Genomic DNA, 19,858 nt, shown 5'->3' with positions numbered 1-19,858 from the left:
CATTTCAGACGAGAGCAATAAGATCATAACTAGTCGTTTGTGAGGTCTATCGTCAACTTCTATCTATCATACTCTATTAAGCATGATTTAGGAAAAAATTATAATATTTTTAAAAAATATTTAAAATAAAAATAAAAATAAATAATTTTAACCTCCTGAAATTTACGTTTTATGTTTATTTGTTATATCGAAAGTCTAATTAGATTTCGTATTACAACAATCATTAAAAAATTATTTTTGAGAATATATTATTTAAAAATAGATAAGAGAAAATAAATTTAATTAATTTGCAGTAAAAATATTTAAATAACAAGAATAAATTTTCAAGTTTTAACAACATTTTATACTTTTTATTTCAAAAAATATCAATTTTCTCCTAAAATTTAAATTTCAAATTAAGCCTATATACGTATAAACATGTATACATATAGAGAGAGAGTTTTGACTTGAGATAAACTCCTAGCTAGAGGTGGCAATGGTTTAATTCAAAATTAGAAAGTAATTAATCAAACTAAATTCAATTGAAAAATAAATTAATTTTTTGTAGTTCCTTAAAACTTTATAAAAAATTAATTATAAATTGGAATAAATCAAAACTGCGTTCGACTCCACGTAGCATTGGAACTGGACCGTGATCGACTCTACGGGTAGGCCGTGGCAGTATTATTTTGTCTGATCAGGCCCGCATCCAGATGATAAATCATAAATCGGATGTAGGCCCAAAACAATTGGGTTTAAACCCAAATATGAAAGGGCCGGATTGTTATTCTCGACAACAATTTCAAGTTCCAGAAGCGAAGCCCTAAAAGGTATAACGAACTTCGTCGCAGTGGAAGCGAAAGTGAAACTGTGAAGGAGAGGGCATTATAATATCAGTAGAAGAAGGCGACGACGAAGAAGAAGAAGATGGACGAAGAGCAAGTAGTGAAATTTGTGGAGACTTATTTGAAGAAGAAAGGTTTTAAGCAAGCAGAGCTTGCTTTCCAGGATGAAGTTCAGCACAGCTCCAATGTCAACTCCGTCGACATCCATTCCGATCCTGATCTCTCCGTTCTCCTCCTCTCCCTCTCGCAGTAACTCTCTCTCTCTCTCTCTCTCTCTCTCTATATATATATATATATATATATATATATATATATATATATATATCTGATTTGTGTATGTTCATGTCTTAATTTCCTCTACTGGATAGTAGAGAGAATATGCTTCTCTTGAACGTCAAAGCCACAATAAATCATTCTAACCTTCACAAAAAGTACTTTTTAAACGTTTGTGGAAAATTGCAATGGGTGCAAAAAATTGTTTTATGTGTGAAAAAGGTCCTGGTTTTCAATTCATTGAGCTGTTATTGGGAAAAAGGAAATTTGGAGAGTTAACTGAAACGCGGAGTCGGTCGGTGGAAATGCTGAATTAGGAGAATTCTTTTCAGGTTGAGTTTATTCGTGTACTAATGATGCACTTCAACGAATAATTAGGAGTTTTTTTTTTCAGGGTTACTTATTTGAATTTAATCATGGGCTAATTATTCCCTTCAATGGATTTCTCCAGGCCAGAGGATACTCCAGCTCGATACAATGATGAATATAGTAAACTAAGGTCGTGGGCGCATAGTTCACTTGATTTGTACAAGGTACCTGGTTTTGTCAAATTGCTTATTTACTTGGTCATTGCTCATTTTGCCACATAAGTACGTTTGACATTGATTGTCTTTGAATTATGCAGCCTGAATTGCTTCGTGTACTTTATCCAGTATTTGTCCATTGTTATATGGATCTTGTATCAAAAGGGCATATCCAAGAGGGTAATACTGAGATTATAGTCTTTTATCCTACTTGTGTCCTAAAAGTGCATATTTTGAAGTGGCACATCATTATGATAATTATGGCATGTTATCTTATGGTTTTTTTGGTTTATCTTCCCAGCTAGAACTTTTTTCAACACCTTTCGTGAAGATCATGAAATGATGCACTCACGTGACCTTCAAAAGTTGGAAGGAGTTCTTTCTCCCTCTCATTTGGAGGTTGATACAATTCTAAAGTGTTGTATTGCATTCCTTTTCTATTATAAAGAGAGAAACTCATCTTCTTATCTTTCTAGGAAATGGAATTTGCTCATACTCTTAGGCAGAGCAAAGTCAATATAAAGATATGTCAGGTAATATCTTATTTCCTCTTCATTCATTTAGAAATATTTGCAGACATGCTTGGTTTATTATACTTGAATATGTTTGGTTGCATGAAATCATCCGAGGCAAGTCGCCATGTGGCAGTCTCAAGGTGAAAGTAGTTGAGATAAATGCTAATGATGTTTGTGCTTTTAGTTTTTATTCCCTGAAATCTGCAGACATGTTTAATTTATTTTCTGCGAATCATTGCCTTTATTTTACATAGATTATTCAGGTAAATAGATGGTTGTTGATTACTAAATTAGCATGATAGAAATCTATTCATTAATTCGTGCAAATTACTTAAGCTCTGGCTGTCAATCAAATTGCCAGTACTCCAATGAGCTCCTGATGCAGTATCTACGCAATACAAAATCGACTATGATGCTTGGGATTGTTAATGAGCATATCAACTTCCAAGGTATATCTACTTTCCATTTTGTTGAATTTAAATGATTATTCAGAACAGGATTTGCTAAATCTCGCATATGATTCTTGTTCCCATTTGCTGTAGTATCTCCTGGACAGCCTTGCCCGATTTCAGATGATTCTGAGGTTGTGACATTAATTGGAAGCAACCAGGATGCAGCTAATCAGATAAATAAGAAAGAAATACATTGGGGGGTGAGTAGTGAAGCCTTTGAGGTTCATCTAATTCCTTATATCTGCATAAATATTGCATGGAGAATGACAAAATTGGTGCTGTTTGCTCGACATTTTAGAACTTTTCGTTTGTTTTAAAAGCTAACTATCCTTCGATTTTGCTTCTTGGAGAAGTTGAAAACTTAAAAAATTTGAAATAAGTGTCTCTGAGTTTTTTTGTATTACTGAAAATATTTCCCACTTGATGCCTGCTGGGACTTCTCTCAAGAATGTGATGCTTGCTTTAGTTAGGTTTATTATTGTTGCACTTTCTATTGCTGCTTCTCTCTTATTTTTTCCCATAGTTGCTGATTTTGAGCTTTAATCATATAATTGTTGTAGCTGCTTGAAGATTCTTTGGAGGAACGCTTAGAGAAGGCAGGGGGTTTACTCTCAGATTCTGAAAAGACTGAAGGAGAAGCCAAAGAGGGGGACCAGGATGAAACCAAGGTACATATGCTCATAAATCATTATATTATTATTGCACATACCTGTGTTAACAATTTGTTTGTTTTTCAAGAAATATGTAGATTATAGGTTACCATCATGTAGCTGCAGTTTTGACTCTCTTAATGGTTCATTTTCTCCTCTGATTCTTTGTTTCTTCTTCAGAAAAGATCAATAGAAGGTGGAAAACAAGGTGCATCTGTTAAAAAGTTGAAAAAAGACAAAGCTGCTAGTGCAACTGCAAAAGTTGTTCGTCCTGAAGCTAATACTGCACCAATAGCACCTCGTGTCAAATCAGAACTTCCTCTGCCAGTAATGTATTTTCTTGGAATCTTATTTCACTTTCCATTTTAAATATACCATATGGCTGGTAGCTGTAGTTATGGTTCCCTGTGGAGTTAGATGTATGCATTTGGTGTTATGCTTCTGCAAAAAATCCAGCAACGTGACTTTAGTACCAAATGCAAAGAAAATATATTTTGTAGTGATTGGTACAGGAAAAGGAAATTAGCTGTGGCTATTATCTGACAGTTTGCAGCGTACTATATCATAAAAATAGAAAACAGTATATTTGTAGGCTGGAGGCATTCTACTTTCATTCTGAACTCATTGCCCTGAAAACAGAACATTAGCAAATTTATTTTGCCCGCCACAAGTATGAATGCCTTATTAATTTCTGTTTTCTTTTTTCTTGCTTGCTTGATGTATATAGTTTACAAATTGTGCTGTTTCTTGGATCTTGTGGAATAAATTTGAGGCATGTCTACATTTTATATAATCTGAACTTGTCATGCTTCATTTGTAATGTAATTTTTCCAACGTTTTCCAATCAGGTCCTTGTCCAGGTATGACTAGAAAATGAAACTTTAATGCTAAAGCATTCTTTCAATTGATATTTTAATTATTCTTCAGCTCAACAGAGGTGGAACAGTCTATTCTTGAAGACTTGAGAAACCGTGTACAGTTGAGTAGTGCAGCATTGCCGTCTGTTAGCTTTTATACATTTATCAACACTCGCAATGGGTAATATTTATTGTTCAGTGGCATTTTTTTATCAGAAGTTCAGTTATTCTGGATTTATATATATTTTTTCTCAACTGCTTATTTTTTTCTTTTGTGGAATTTCTCCAGTTTGAACTGTTCTTCAATATCCCAGGATGGATCTTTGGTTGCTGGTGGATTCTCAGACTCCTCCTTGAAGGTTTTGTCCTAGCGCATAACTTACCCCAGTATTTATTATGTTAGCCATTCTAGTTGGTAATTTTGAATTGTGCTTCCTCAGATTTGGGATATGGCTAAGCTTGGGCAACAATCTAGCAATTGTAAGTCTATATAAATGGGAGATACTTTTTGTAATATTTTGTTATTCCTTTCATCAGCACATACTGTTTATGAGTACAAATATGCAAGTGGGTACAGTAAAAATTTGTCGTTACTTGATTGCTATGTTATTAATGGAGCATTTGCCTGGATCTAGCAAATGGCATCATTTTGTTTGTATATTCTGTGTTAATTACCAGTTTAAGAGCTTTTTTTTTAAATTTTGATTTAAACCACTCACTACACAGGAGATGCATAAATATGTCCTTTTGAGAACTTAGCAGGCTGTAGTTAAGGGTTTATGGTTATGAAAATTATTACATCTATGTGCTTTTCTTTGTTGCGTATTCTAACACCCTCCATGATCTTGAAATAGCTTTATTGAATGATCTTCATTCTTAGCTCAAAGCTATCATTATAACTTCAAAAATCCTGGGTCTTAAATAATTTGTGGGACGCCTGTGCTTAATGGCAATTAGTACCTCTCTTCCAATATGGTTGTAACTTGTATGTATTTGGACATCCTTGTATGTTAATTTATGTTATCCAACGACATAGACCTCTCAAAGAGGAGATTTGGTGTTAGTGATCTTGTTTTCAGCTGTTTTGCAGGGTGAAAATGATACTGCTCCGAGTGAACATGTCCTAGGGCCAAATGGTGTGAAAAGATCCTACACGTTATTTCAGGGTCATTCAGGGCCTGTTTATTCGGCCACTTTTAGCCCAATTGGGGATTTTATTCTTTCCTCCTCAGCTGACACAACGAGTATGTTATCCTATTCATGTCACCATTCTCTCTAAATTGTGTGCATGTGTGCCTTCATTTTAATTGTAGTTTATTGCAGTCTATTGTCTGCTCTAAAAACTTCTCATTTTCCTTCTGTAGTTCGATTATGGAGCACAAAACTAAATGCAAATCTTGTTTGCTACAAGGGTCATAATTACCCTGTATGGGATGTTCAGGTATGCATTTCATTTTTGTCTTTATTATACTATTTAATCCCTTGTGTTGAGGAACGTATAACTAAGTGGTAAACTCATGTTTCTCATACATTCTACTCTATATACTGGTGCAGTTTAGTCCTGTTGGACATTATTTTGCCAGTGCCTCTCATGATCGAACAGCAAGGATTTGGTCCATGGATAGAATACAGCCTTTAAGAATAATGGCAGGTCACTTGTCCGATGTTGACGTGAGTAATGTTTCTTTTTTATTCTGTGTGATTGCTTATATAAAAATTTTCTTCTGATTCTGAATCTCTAAGCAGAATCAAGGCATTCTTGTTTTTGTTATAATAATTAATAATATTGTTGACAAAAGATAGATTGGATGAACCGGCTGGGGGGGGGGGGGGGAATTGTCTGTCTAAGTTGGATGTTATCATGTTAGCAAGTTTAGGTGATCTAGTTGTAGCAATTTAACCTTTTATTTCCAGCATATGATGCTTCTGTTGAGGACCTTTTCTTCTTGATCTATTACATCTTTTTTTATACTTGATATCCTCCTTTTTCCTCCATCTCACTCATTATTGAATGGATTCAGTCTAATAAAATTGCTTGTTTATCATTTCAATTGTATCTTAGATGGCACGCTATACCAACATAGAAACCAGGCTGTTGTGAAACACTTGGTAATATGGATATAGGATAAGTTTACTCCTTGAAAAAAAAAAAAAAAGGGAAAAACGCTTGTCATTTGTGTAAAGGCTTTGTCTTCTTTTCAGCCCTGTCAACTCTGTTGCCTGATGGTCTGGATGCTGCAGCATATTTTATTTTAGTGCCATTCTAGTAGCAATGGAGAATTCTGGTTTTGTGTTTTCTGCTTTGCTTTATATATGGTATGAGATGAGCAAAGACTTAATACTCTTGCGTGTTTTATAGTTCTGAAAAATCAGTGACCTTAAATTGTGCGATTTATTTTAGTGTGTGCAATGGCATGCCAACTGCAACTACATTGCGACTGGCTCAAGTGACAAGACAGTTAGACTCTGGGATGTACAGAGTGGGGAGTGCGTCAGGATTTTCATTGGTCATAGGAGTATGATTTTATCACTGGCAATGTCACCTGATGGGCGATATATGGCATCTGCTGATGAAGATGGCACAATTATGATGTGGGACCTTTCAAGTGGCCGCTGTGTTTCACCTTTGATGGGCCACAATTCATGCGTGTGGACACTAGCGTTCAGGTGCAAATGCTTTGTTGCTTATGCATCCTTGGAGAACTCTTTCTTTTGCGTGAACACTTCTTTTAATTAATTAGATAGTTGGATTACTATTTGGAATTAAGGCTTAGTTGTTTTATAGTTAGTTGGATTATTGATAATTTCTGGAAACTCTTGCTGCTTCTGTCAGTTGCGAAGGTTCACTGCTTGCATCTGGCTCTGCTGATTGTACCGTAAAATTATGGGATGTAACCACAAGCACAAAAGTAACAAGGGCCGAAGAAGGGTAAGTTTCTCCCGTAGCAAAGTAGCTCACGTCTTATCCTTATTGTGGACTCTCTCTCTTCTTTTTTCTGAGTGGTGCTTGTTGGGGATATTTTACTGAATATATTGCATTCAATCAGCAAAAGTGGAAGTGCTAACAGATTGAGGTCATTGAAAACGCTGCCAACAAAATCAACACCAGTGTATACATTGAGGGTAATTACCCGAATACTCAAATTCTCTTATTTGATATTCTTCCCAGTCCTTTAATATGTTGTTTTGGTAATATATAATGTTTGAGTTGTTATTCTGGTATTAGTTTTCTCGGAGGAATCTTCTTTTCGCTGCTGGAGTTCTTTCAAAAATTGTTTGAGGTGCATACATTATTAAGACATGACACGACTGAAGATGTCAACTAGCTAAAGAAGTGGAAAGCATGGGATTAGATTGTGTTATGGAGAAATGCAGATGCTGCCCTTGTCTATGAGAACTTTTTAATTAATTTATTTTTTTTCATTTAATTGGAATGAAACTCAAATTCGAAATCTTGTAACATTAAAGACAGTTTTAATATCACCGATATATTGACTTAAATTCCATCAATCTTTTAGCATAGAAAATATGTTTCATGGGGTATTAAACTGAAACCGGTTGCCTGCTAATGGGTTTGATTAAAATGAACTGTACCGCATTAAAATGGTTGCCATTCAATGGAATCAGCGAAGAACAGTGTTTTCATAGCAAGATAGCGAAGAACAGGATACTCCAGCTCGCTATCCAAGAACAGTGTTTTTTTATTTCTTCAACCTATCGGCAAATGGCAACTATATGCTATTGGATAGCGATTAGACTGGACAACAACCTGAGTGGAGCCACGTTTCGCACATGGAGCACCAAGCCCACTCTACTCTCAAAAAGTATTTACAAGTCTCTGCGACAGTGAGCAATCAAACTTCACAAACTAATCCAATTTTAATAAAGATAATAATAAATAAAAGTAGAGAATAAGTTGCTTTCTACACAAGTAGGTAACTGTTGCCGTATTTTTTTTTTTTTTTAAGCACACGGATAGCGCCCATATGATAACTGAGAAGAAAGAGTTTGGTATTTATTTGTCTATTTCCCGCCATCGCCAGTTTTGTCCATTCTCCTCTTTCTCAACCCGATTGGAAAATTTTTTCATCACCTCTCCAGCCTACAGATTTGGTAGATTCCGATTCAATAAGCACGGGGTCAGGTGTGGACGAATTTTCTTTTCATATTTTCCCTGCTTTGTCCCTGTGTAGGATCTTTGAAGCTCAGTCGAAGCACTACTCTATGGCTTCTGCACAAATATATAGTGCGTCAGAAATCTATTGCAGCACCAAAGGTAATCAAATTGATGCTCTGTGTGGTTTATGCTGCTACTGTCGTGTGTATAAGACTCACACTTTGTGTTTGATGTTGAAATTTTGTTGATAGAAGAGAATCATTTTTTGGTGCCATATGAACCCTAAACAACTTTTCGAATTAACCATAGGAATCGTGATCATGCATTTACAACTAGGCTTCACTAGTTCTACGCCTTTCACCCCCTGGTTATGAATATCAGTGCAGTTTATGCTTAGCAAAGGATGCATCTCTGATGATTTATCCTCTTGGGCACAAAGAAAATGGGGAAAAAAAAGAGAGAGAGAGGAGGTTTCATATCTGAAATAATTGCCTTGAATTTCTGCTTCACTTGTTATTTGTGTGATTGGAAATGGCTCCTGTTCGAGTAGACACTCACTGCTGCTATATAAAATTGTCTGTCTAGTGTGTTGGACTTAAAACTGTTGCTCGAGATGGTGACATCAAAACCTCACTTCGGATTGAAGACTGGAAACACCTATTTCATCAACAGAAAAAATTCTATTGCTGCCGTAAACATGTGGTAACACTGTTATACCACAAAAAGCAAAATGCCTAGTAAGTGCCTATTTGGTTCTCGTATCTAACTGCTCATACTTCTATGTTCAAACATCAAATACACTCCAGCTATTAAATCAATGTAAACTCCTATTAATTACCTAGTCAAATATTATCTAATACAATTTCTTATTAATGTTCATTTAGCCTTTCACTTTTATTGGCTTAACCCGCCACCACATTCACTCCCTTCTCACTTGATGAAAATCACACACCAACTCTTTTTGTAGAATTTGAAGAAAATCTTAAAATAATTTGTATACCTACAACGCTTTTCAAATCTTAAAAGAAAAATAAAAAGAAAAATTTGATACGCTTGATAGGTTTAATATAACTTTGTCCTTGTGAGTTTAGCAAAGTTAAGTCCCGGCATATCAAAGCTTCAGTTTGTGGTGCAACTTAGGCAAGCGTTATAACATCTTGATGGATAAGTGTGTAAAGAATCGAGTCTAGGAGAGTAGAGTGCACCTAGGTAATCGGAATATAATATCACTAACTGAAAAATCAATGGTGCTTGTGATTTGTGAATACTAGAAAGAGGAGGGTTAACATAGCTTGTCTTCAAAAGTGAACAGGAAAAAAGGCGAGAGATTGGTAACATAACATGTAATACCCGGGTAGACTCCGGTGTCGAAATTTCAATCTTCCGACGAAATCCCCGTTGGAATCCGGAATCTCGGATACCGGAACCTCTTCAAAGGGTAAAATATATTTTTACAAAATGTTTTTCATGATTTTATTATTTGGTTTTGAGTTAAAATTTTAAAATGAAATAAAAATATTTTTGAGGGACAAGCTCAGGTTCGACCGCCGAACCTTAGGTTCGACCGCCGAACATGGTGCTGCCACGGGAGCTCTCCTTTCAGCCCCCGAAGGTGGTCTGGCCAGCCACCTATAAGAGGCCTTCAGTCCGAAAATGGGAGAGTTTCTCTCTCCATTTTCGGGCAAAGGTGAGTTCTTGCCCTTCCTTTGATGATTTTATATTTTTCCTTCAAATTTTCATGAGTTTTCGCTTGTTTTTGAAGTTTTGAGCTTGGATCAAAGACTTTAAAGTTTGGGAGACCGTTTCTCCTCAACTCCACTCCAAGCTTGGGTTGCATCTACCTTAGATCTTCAAGAGATAAATGTAGATCCTTGCCTTTTTATATGTTTTAAGTAAGTTTTAAAAAGGGGTAAGGGTTAAAAATGCATGATATGGCCAGATCTAAGGTTATAGGCTTTGAGTTGGGTTTTGATGAATGTATGCTCTCTCTTGTGTTTTATTGTTGTTTGTTGGGGTTTAAGCTAGTTTTTATACCCCTTATGCATGTTGGAGTGAGTATGCATGTTGTGGGAAGTTGGGTGTGAGGATTTGAGAGTTTTGGAGCTGAAATGCATAGGGCAGAATCGGGTTCTCCAGAATGGCAGAATCCAAGTTCGGCCGCCGAACCTGCATGGGAGGCAGCCTTTTGGCCGCCTAACCTGCCCCCGAAAGCAAGCACTTTTGAATCTGTAAGGGAGTTTCGGCCGCTGAACCCGCCCCCGAAAGTCAAGGACTTTCGGATCTGTGGAGAACCTTTGGCCGCCGAACCTGCCCTCGAAGGACCCCGACTTTCGGATTTGTAGAGGACCTTCGGCCACCGAACCTACCTCCGAAAGTCCTCTACCCAGCCTTCCTTTACTTGTTTTATATGCATGTTTTGTGATGTTTTAGGGGGATTTTGGGGAGTGTTTAGAGTCATGTAATAGTTGTGTTGGTCCCTCATTTGAGTCCACCTGTGTAGGATCGTACCAGGGAGACCGTAGAGGCCTTCAGTGAGCCAGCTGCGTCTTTGTCAGTCGAGCGTCAGCCAGAGGTGAGTAGAACAAAACTATATTTTAAAGTAACTAAATTTTTTAAGCATGTTCATGCATTACGAATGCCATGTTATGTATTAGGTTGTTTTGCTTTAGAATTCACGAATATGATGCATTGCATAAATTATTGTTGATGTGGATGGATGTTGGATGACCCGCTAGCCCTCGAGCAGGTTATGATATGATACGAATACGGAAGACTAGAGCTGCCCATTCTACGCGCCCTGGCACTATGTAAGGGAAAGACTAGGGCTGCCCATTCTACGCCCCTGGCACAATTGGATATATTATGTTATGTTTAAGAGGAAGTCCTGAGGAGCTCCATCGAGGGCCGGGCATTATTTGAATATGTAGAGGGTTACTGGTAACAAGTCCATCCTTGATGTGTATTGTTTGTATTGTAATGCATTTCATGAGAGCATATGTTTATTAAACTATTTTTATGTTCTGCTCACTAGACTCTTGTAGCTTATCCCTTTCCCCTAACCCCAGGTTTGCAGGGTCAAGAATAGCTCGGGAAGTCGGCTAGAGGCTGGTATAAGTTTATGTAATAGAATAGTGGTAGACATGTACTATTTAATGGATTAGATTTGTGTTTTGCCCTAGTTTATGTTTTGTATAACCCTGTTTATCATGGTCTTTATGCAAAAGTTTTAATGATAAGTTATGATGAATCAAGCTTGAGGCATGTGATGTTTACCATACTAGAGCATTTGATGAGGGCTCTAGTGTGGGTTTTATGTATACAGTTTATGATGCATGCACAGGTCGAGCTTGGTATACAAAAAATTTAAATTTTTATGAAAATGTGTGAACATATATGGGATTTTATCAGGTACACAGGAAGCATAGTAGGCTTGCTACGGGTTTCGGCGACCTTAAGTCGATCTAAATCCTAGCGCCGATAGCGGTCCGGCTTCCGGGTCGTTACATAACATCTTGTTGGATGACTGCATCTAAAGAAGCAAGTTTAGGAGAGCATAGTTCACTTAAGTAGTTGGAATATTAGGTTATACTAGTAGTCCTGGGTAGGGACGAGTCAAAATGAGTAAGAATGATTGGAATAATTGAAATGTAAGGTAAAGGAAGTGAAGAAAGCTGGTGATAGGATTATTCATTGAAGTTAGTGTTAAAAAAGATATATCATCAGTGTAAGTTCCTCAAGTAGGTAAGAATGAGGAAGCTAAAAGCAAGTTTGAGAAGATATAATGCATTAGTTCAAGGGATACTCAATGATTTACATGTTGCATTGGTTAATGGAAAAATTTTGGAAGTCTGAGAAATACAAATTGGGAAGGCTCTTTGTAAATCTCTAGCCAATGTACACAAGTTTGGATACTAAGGGAAAGAAAAAGCACAAGCTATAACAACTTATTGAAATGAGGGGAGGGGATATATTTCAAAGTCAAGTGCAATAAGATGATAATCAACAATTTTATTTTTCTTGGGAGATGATGAGATAAAAGATGGATATCGGATAAAAGAGAGGTGTATCCTACTTTGATTAGCTATTCAATTGAGACATGAAAGATGACTATAAATCATGATGAAAGTGCAACGGGGTACTTGCAGTAGCTTGGCTATCGAGAATTAAAAATAAAAAATAAAAATATTCAGTGACATACAACAATTTGAAAAGTTACCATACCGAATGAGTAAAGGAAGAGACTTTAGTTCATTAAAAGAATCATTAAGCATAGAATTAGAAATACCACTAAGGTATTAAAGAACCAATATGGCTTTATATCTAGTAGACCTGTAATAAAGCCTATCATTTTGTTTAGAATATTAAAGAAAATTTATAAGAAGAGGAAGTAGGATCTACATATGGTATTAATGGACCCTCAAAAAAAGAGAGGTCCGTCTTGAAGGTTTATCCTTGAGGATGCAAATGATAGAGTATTTAGGGAAGTTCTTTAACATACACTAGAATATAAGGACATGTATATAACAAATTTCCTATAATAATAGGTTAACATCAAGAATCTACTTTGACTCCATACCTATTTACCTAGTTATTGATGTGGTAGCTAGTATTCAAAATGATGTCCCCATGGTGCATGTTCTTACAGATGATGCTGTCTTTGCGGATGAGATTAGTGGAGTTAACTAAAACTTGGAGTTGTGAAGGACTTTGAGAGTAAAAGGTTTCAAGCTAAATAGAAGTACGAAGAATATGCATTGAACATGTAGCTCTCATAAAAAGAATGGAGAGAATGTTCAACTGAATGGAGTTCTGGTGGCAAGATGCAACTAAATTAAGTATTTAGGTTCTATCATCCAAAAGAATGAAATAACAGAAGAGGATGTAACTCATATGATTAAACCAAGATAGATGAAGGGGAGGAGTGCAATGGATATGCTATATAGGATATAAGATCTTGACAAAGTGAAAAGTAAGTTTCATAGAATTACGCTCAAGCCAACTATGTTGTATAAGAGTGGGTGTTGGCATCTAAAATATGATATACCCACCACACTGGCATTATGATTATAGATAAGATTACCAATGATTCATTTGCTAGAGAGTGTGTAGCACACTTTGAGGATAAAATGAAAGAGGATCAATTAAGATAGTATTGGAAGTAATGTGAAGGAAAAAAGGAAGACTTAAACAATGTGGATGGAAGTAATATCAAAAGATTTAAAATTTTAAGTATTAATGTTGAATTGGTTTCAAATGGTCATTTTCACATACGATCATTGAACTTTAGTCACTGAAGTTTTATTGCAGTCATTGAAGTTTTATTTACTTAAAAAAGTCTTCAACATTTAAATAATTACATAAAATAGTTACTCGAGTGAGTTTCTGGTAGATTTTTCGATAAAACGCACATGTGACTTATCCTACGTCTCTCAAAATTAAAGACTATAAAAATGAAGTAGCAGGTGGTGACTAGTGCTGCAACGACGGCGGAGAAGGAAGCTGGTGATGATGAAGGTGGAACTGCTTAAGATGAAGTGTGCTTCATTACTTTGCTGGGATTGTGGCCTTCTGCATCTAGTTCGATCAATATTTTTATCAGGGAGAAGGAAGAAGAAAAGAGAGGCTAATATATGATTAGAGAGAGATGTCAAGCAAATGTTTACAACCTTTGACTTGATAAAGGAACTTGATTACAAAGTTTTTTGAACTCAACTATTTCATATAAATATTTAAACATTGTTAATTTTTTAAAAATAAATTAAAATTCAGTGACCATGAAAATTATCCTGGTTTCAAATGGAATTTAATGATGGAAAGCGATTCCTATCGTTCATTTTAGTTATTTAGAATTAAGGATTACTTGATATTGAATAAATTGACTTTAATTGATTGGTAAATACATGATGTATAGTGGAAATATTAACTCAAGAAATAAATAAAATTGTTCAATTTCTCATATAATGATGTGTAATAAAGATTTCGTTATTGTAATTTCTCATGGAAATCGCATTTTGGAGGCCTCACAGTACTAGACTACAAATTAAATGTTTGGACAACTACAATACAAATGCAATTTGCAAACAAAAACAAGCATGATTTCAGAGAACAAAAAGTTATAAGTAAAGCTACCACGGAAGCTTCCACAAACAGTCATATCACAACCTAAATTAAATTATAGTAAAGGTAGTTTTTTTTTTCACCTTTTCATCTAGCTAGTACAAATAGTTTATTCTGGTTATCAATCACAAGGTGTACCATATGGCTGCCATATGATTATGTACTTGAGAATAGACTACTCGATTGCTTGCTTCAAAGGTGAGTAACTTGGACTTTACTTTTCATTAGAGAATAACCTACGTGAAACCACCTTCCAAAGTACCATAATGTTGAAAAAAAGGGTTTATATAGTAACCTTCCAAAGTACCATAGTTACAATATATTTATCTGCTATGCTTGATTTTTTTTTTTTTCAAGTTATGCCTTAGAAAAACTGTAGTGACACTCAGAATGTTTTGAACTGTGACACCAACCTATATTTTGTTGGAAAAAAACAATTTCAAACAACTATTTATTTATTTGTTGGAGTTCTTATAACTGAAATAAGTCTTTAATTAATATCCTCAAAACAGTATTTTCTAAGCATCTTAAATAATAATGTTAACTAGACTCTAAATCTACAGAACAAGAGAGTAAAAGAAAAAAGATCTTACTTCACAAAACTATTGCATGAAGTAACATTCAACTAGTGGCTCAACTACCACAAACATACAGTACACTGCCACCTTCAAAGAACAAGAAAACAAAAGCATATTGAAGCCAATTGAATGTATTTACCTTGTCCATGGACACAAACATTTGCTTTCTAAATTTGAACTGCCCGCTCAGATATTCAACATCTGCAATTTAATTATAGCAAAATTGTAGGTTTCTCCTCTGCATAAAATAAATATAGTGTGCTAAGAAATATCAAGTTATATCTTGTTAATGAACCCGAATATGATAAAACATAAGAGCTATCCATGAACTTCTATTGTTATATAAATCAAAATTTTACTGGGAAGAATATGATCAAAGCTGCCTACTAATTGCTCAAACCAACTACAATGACAAACAAGGAACCAACTGAAAAACTACTTGCTTTTATGTGAACTTTTCTTATATTCTTTGCCTCATATACCATCCATATGAAACATTAGTCGGTAAGATCACGAGATTTGACGGGTTATTAAAAGAATTGAAGATTGAATAACGAACAAGGTGTTGATTCCAACAAAAGAAGAGAAAAAAAGGTAAGTGAAGTTCATGAAATAAGTAGAAAAGGGTGTTGTGTATATGTAGATTCAAGACACGTTTCTTGAATATATATTTTCTGTTTCGAAAAAAAAAATCGGCAAAAAAGAATATATATTTTCTGACCTTCTCGATTAGACTTCTTCTAGGGGATTTTTCGCATATGACAAGTGAGTTGACGATTCCTTGATTGATTACCCATCTATCTGCAAAAACTCAGAACATACGAGCAAAGAGAGAAAAAAAAAAGTTGCAGAAAACTTCCCATATGTAGAAAGAAGCATCGTCATTGTACCTAATCTAATGAGTCCCTCACCCCCCCCCCCCCCCCCGATATGTACCCAAAAACATCACATCTGCTCAATCATCCACACAAATATACATAAAAGAGAAACAACTACTTTGAAACAAACAATTCAGAACATCAATAAAAGAAATAAAAACCTTTGTCAGAACCCACTTGAGTACTGTGAAAGTGACCAGATAATGTCGAAAATCAGAGCAAAAAGAAGCCACAAGATATAACTTGTGCACTTTCAACACAAGCAACCCTATCCTAGAATAGGGTTTTTGAACCCATAAAAGGGAAAACCTTTTTTTTTTCTTCTGAAAGTTTTGAAGCTACTAGATTCAGGTGAATAGACTCTCCAATCAGAAGCAAACCTCGAACTTGATACATAAAACCATGAGCACGAATGAAAAAGAAAATTATAAGAGCATGGAGCCAGATTAAAAATGAAAAAAGAGGGTTTTGCAAGTAAGGACCATGCTATAAGACTTAGATAACGTAGATCAACCCCTCCCCATGCTATCAACAGTGTTTTGCCGCTAAATCTGCACAGTAATCACGGGTACTATACACCAACAAAAGCCCCAGTTTTCAAAATTAAATATATACTGTAATGCATAAACTTAAAAACTGAAACAAAGACAAAGACATATCTCCTTTTGGTATTAATCAATGGTATTGGCTCATCTTTTTCTCTGTTTGCTCAACCATCATATCAAATCTTCTTCCTCTTCGAATGAAAGAGGTCTTTGAAAGCAGATAAGGGGAGGAAAAAAGAGAAAATAAGAGAGGATATATATGTATCAACATGGAACAGAAACAGGCCGGGAATTTTAATCACCAGAGAGAGATCAAATTCCGGCGCCGGAAGCTGACAGAAAGAGAAGTGAGCACGCAAAAGAAAGGGTATAGATTTATACAAATGCCTCTGTGTGCTCACTCTCTTCTGTCAAGTTCTATGTCCCAGAAGATGAGAGGAGAGGAGATGAGTATCAAAGTAGAGAAGAGTGCAAAGATGAGAGGAGATGATGAGTAGGGAAGTAAATAATATAAAGACAAAGCTACCCAGAAATCTGATAACACAGTGAGACCCATTTAAGGAAAGTTACCATAAATCTATGATTCCCACTCCTCATGCTCCAGGAATGAAAGGCTTTAATGACGATTTAGGGTTATATTGGGACCAAGAAAGGCTGTAGCCACCACAAAGTCAAGAATCCTCTCTCTCTCTCTCTCATGCAAGACGTGCAGGTGTCGGTAAAAGGTACCAAATGTCCTCTCTTTTATCTGTATCTGAACAAATCTAACAGTGAATTCGCATGACTCTCTCAACTAACATATACGCCAATATGAACGGCTGATACTCATAATGGCTCCAAGCATGTAAAAAGAGAACCATAGCCCACATGTTTAAACACTGCACGGCATGATGGGAGGCGAAAAGAAGAAGAAGAAGAAAGAAGAGAGGAGGAGGAGGAGTCAGTGATCTCTCTCTCTCTCTCTGTGTGTGTGTGCGCGCGCCTGTGTAGAGAGTATGTACTCTGTAGGGATGTGGTTGGTTGGCTGAAATTGTTGTGCGTACGTGTTGCTTTCATGCGCTTGTCACTTCCGATTGACTTGTAGCCGTCCGATTTCTATATTTTTTTACTAGTATTTCCCTGCCGTTGGATTGTGATAATGGTGGGATCTGAGCATTTCGTCCCCAAGTGACTTCTCTCTAGGGAATTGGGTCTGATGCGACTGCGTGTCTCTGGGAAGCAAGTTTTTCTTTTAAATTTTTGTTATTTCCTGCATCCGTTTTCATTTTTATTTCCCGCATCCTCTCACTCGTGGCTCTTCGTCTTCAATCACTACTCTATTAAATTTAGTTGACTGAGTTCACTTTTTTTTTTTTTAATCAATGAAAATTCACTTCAATCAAATACTTTTTTTTATAAATTTATAGATAAGCAATTCAATTTTAATATCAATAAAATGAGTTTAAAATTATATTGATTGTCACGTTATGAGTTTATTATTGAATATAATTGTTTTAGAATTACCAATATAATTTTATTCAATTTTGATTATCAAAGTGTTCAACTTTAATTTCAATAAAATGATTTAAAATTAACAACGTTCTGAAAATAAAAAGGTAAATCTCTTAATTTTAATTTTCTGGCTCGTTTGTCAAATTTTTTGAAAAAAAAAAAAAAGAAGAAAAAAATTGCTCAACTCAAAATATCATTTTATTATAATAATTTTTACATCTAAAACATTCAAATTACTTTACATGTATATTAGGTTTTTTAGATACCTTAAAAAATAAAAACCATAACTTTATATAAACATGAAAATTTTAAAATTACTCTATAAAATGTCTTCCAATATATATAAATATATTTTATCTTTTATATGACAATTTACTTATTAAATTTTTTAATGTTCATCATATATGTTCAAACGCATTATAAAAGTAAAATTGATTAATTATAAAAATAATTTTGTAATAAAGTGTATGTTAATAGATGTATTTATGTGGACATTGTGGAAAAGGTGTAATTGGTGCATTGATGGAAGCAATAACTGATGAATGAATGAGTTAGAGAAAATAGGATAGACACAGAAGCAGAGGAACAGGACCCTCCCTTTTATCTTTAGTGGAGGAGAACAGGTGCATGGCTTTATTATTATACAGTTTCAGTCTAGTGGGCGGGGACCGACCGTACCCTATTCTTCCATCATCTTCCTCTCTTTTCTTTCAATTAATTATAAGTTTAAACAAATTATATATTTTTTTTTAATTTTTATGAATCTAACTTTTTTTTAACCGAAAATTAAAAATTAAAAAAATAAAATTAATTTTTTTTAAAAATTTGTTTAGATAAATTTAAGTTATAACTTTTCCTTTTTTAGTATTGTTAAAATTAAAATTATCAAATTTAAGTTTAAATTACCAAGTTTAAGTTTAATATAATCTTATTTAAAGTAAGTTTTAATAACATACTTTTATAATAATATGTTAAATAATATACTTAAAACATTAAAATAAATAATTATATATATATATATATAGAAAATGGAAAGAAGGAGAGGTCATGGGGAGCAGAGACCACGCCACTAAAGGACCTAAAGACCCACATCTTACCTCTCATTTAATAACTTGATTGAAGGCTTTAGGACATAGCGAAGGGTCCTTCTTTTATATATTTCTCTATTTTATATAATATGTTGGACCACATTCTCTCTTTTTTCTCAATTATCAGTATAAACCCTTTTTTTTATAATTATTTTCATTATATTTAACTACTAATTTAATTAAATTTCTAATTTTACATATTTGAAAATAAAAGATTAACAGAAATGCTAGCAGAGTTATCTCACTGTCTAATACTCTCCAGTTTGATGGCGTTGTCGCAGTTGGAAAGACAAGATTCGTTAGTGGTTATTTTGGCCTATCCCGATACTCCATGTCAGCAACCAGCCTCCATGTGCCTACTCTCTCTTCTATCCATGTTTGCATCTATTCCCATGTCCTCTCCTGTATGTATGTATATATATAATTTTTAAATAAATTTTATTAATTCAACTGTAAAATAATAATAATTAGTAAATAATAAAAATTAATATTTTTACTCGATCTAAATACTAAAGTATGGAATAAAATTTTAGTTTGTAACCGAACAAAATAGTAAATATTGTAAATTGTAAATATTTATTTGAAACAATTTAAAAATGAAAAAGCAAAATAAATTCAAGTAAGCTATAGGCTGAGCCTCAGAATCATTATAGACCACTCACTCCTTGTAGACGAAATTAACCACTTGAAGGATGACGTGGACTATTTTTTTAATAGATAATTAAATATATATATATTTCTTACTAGAAATTAAAATAATCATTAATTTTAATTCTGACAATTTTTGTCTCTGTCTCACATTTGGGACATCACCTTTAATTTGAGTTGACTAATAAATATCGACTTTTGGATGGTGAGACAAATTATCGACTTTTTATAAAAAAAAAAAATTTTATAAATATTTTGATACATGTACTTAAATATAAAATTTTTATTATTCGATATGATT

General features: G+C 34.5%; 1 protein-coding gene and 1 long non-coding RNA gene across 4 annotated transcripts; one reads left to right on the top strand and one right to left on the bottom strand.

The window, feature by feature from the left end:
* Window positions 1–804: 804 nt before the first annotated feature.
* LOC110603993 (transcription initiation factor TFIID subunit 5) lies at window positions 805–7,596 on the top strand. Of its 2 annotated transcripts, none has more exons than XM_021742005.2 (19): window positions 805–1,073; window positions 1,549–1,630; window positions 1,723–1,801; window positions 1,923–2,020; window positions 2,098–2,154; window positions 2,498–2,585; window positions 2,679–2,788; window positions 3,149–3,256; window positions 3,419–3,570; window positions 4,166–4,276; window positions 4,385–4,454; window positions 4,536–4,575; window positions 5,175–5,339; window positions 5,460–5,536; window positions 5,650–5,766; window positions 6,497–6,762; window positions 6,929–7,024; window positions 7,143–7,218; window positions 7,322–7,596. In XM_021742005.2, the coding sequence occupies exons 1-19, from the start codon at window positions 907–909 to the stop codon at window positions 7,373–7,375; spliced, it is 2,013 nt and encodes a 670-aa protein (XP_021597697.1). In that variant the 5' UTR covers window positions 805–906; the 3' UTR covers window positions 7,376–7,596. The 2 variants fall into 2 exon arrangements, with proteins under 2 accessions (XP_021597697.1, XP_043807869.1); XM_043951934.1 differs by having other exon boundaries at window positions 937–1,073; window positions 1,492–1,630.
* A 112-nt stretch (window positions 7,597–7,708) lies between these two features.
* Window positions 7,709–17,412, bottom strand: LOC110603994. 2 transcript variants are annotated; one of them, XR_002486197.2, is made up of 3 exons: window positions 15,629–17,412; window positions 15,047–15,108; window positions 7,709–8,869 (listed from the first exon to the last, which is right to left on the bottom strand). It is a non-coding gene; the product is annotated as an uncharacterized LOC110603994 (long non-coding RNA). The 2 variants fall into 2 exon arrangements; XR_006348998.1 differs by having other exon boundaries at window positions 7,709–8,326; window positions 15,629–17,402.
* Between the last annotated feature and the right edge of the window lie 2,446 nt (window positions 17,413–19,858).

This window comes from Manihot esculenta, chromosome 16, assembly GCF_001659605.2.
Source record: "Manihot esculenta cultivar AM560-2 chromosome 16, M.esculenta_v8, whole genome shotgun sequence".
In the NCBI taxonomy this organism is placed as follows: domain Eukaryota; kingdom Viridiplantae; phylum Streptophyta; class Magnoliopsida; order Malpighiales; family Euphorbiaceae; genus Manihot; species Manihot esculenta.
The sequence above is the reverse complement of the archived record's forward strand: the minus strand, read 5'-3'. Positions and strand labels throughout refer to the sequence as shown.

Excerpts from the sequence above, each read along its gene's own strand:
- LOC110603993 (XM_021742005.2), top strand. The coding sequence starts at position 907 with ATGGACGAAGAGCAAGTAGTGAAATTTGTGGAGACTTATTTGAAGAAG. Across the intron at positions 1,802-1,922 it reads AAAAGGGCATATCCAAGAGG|CTAGAACTTTTTTCAACACC; the intron begins GTAATACTGAGA and ends TTATCTTCCCAG. Across the intron at positions 7,025-7,142 it reads GTAACAAGGGCCGAAGAAGG|CAAAAGTGGAAGTGCTAACA; the intron begins GTAAGTTTCTCC and ends GCATTCAATCAG.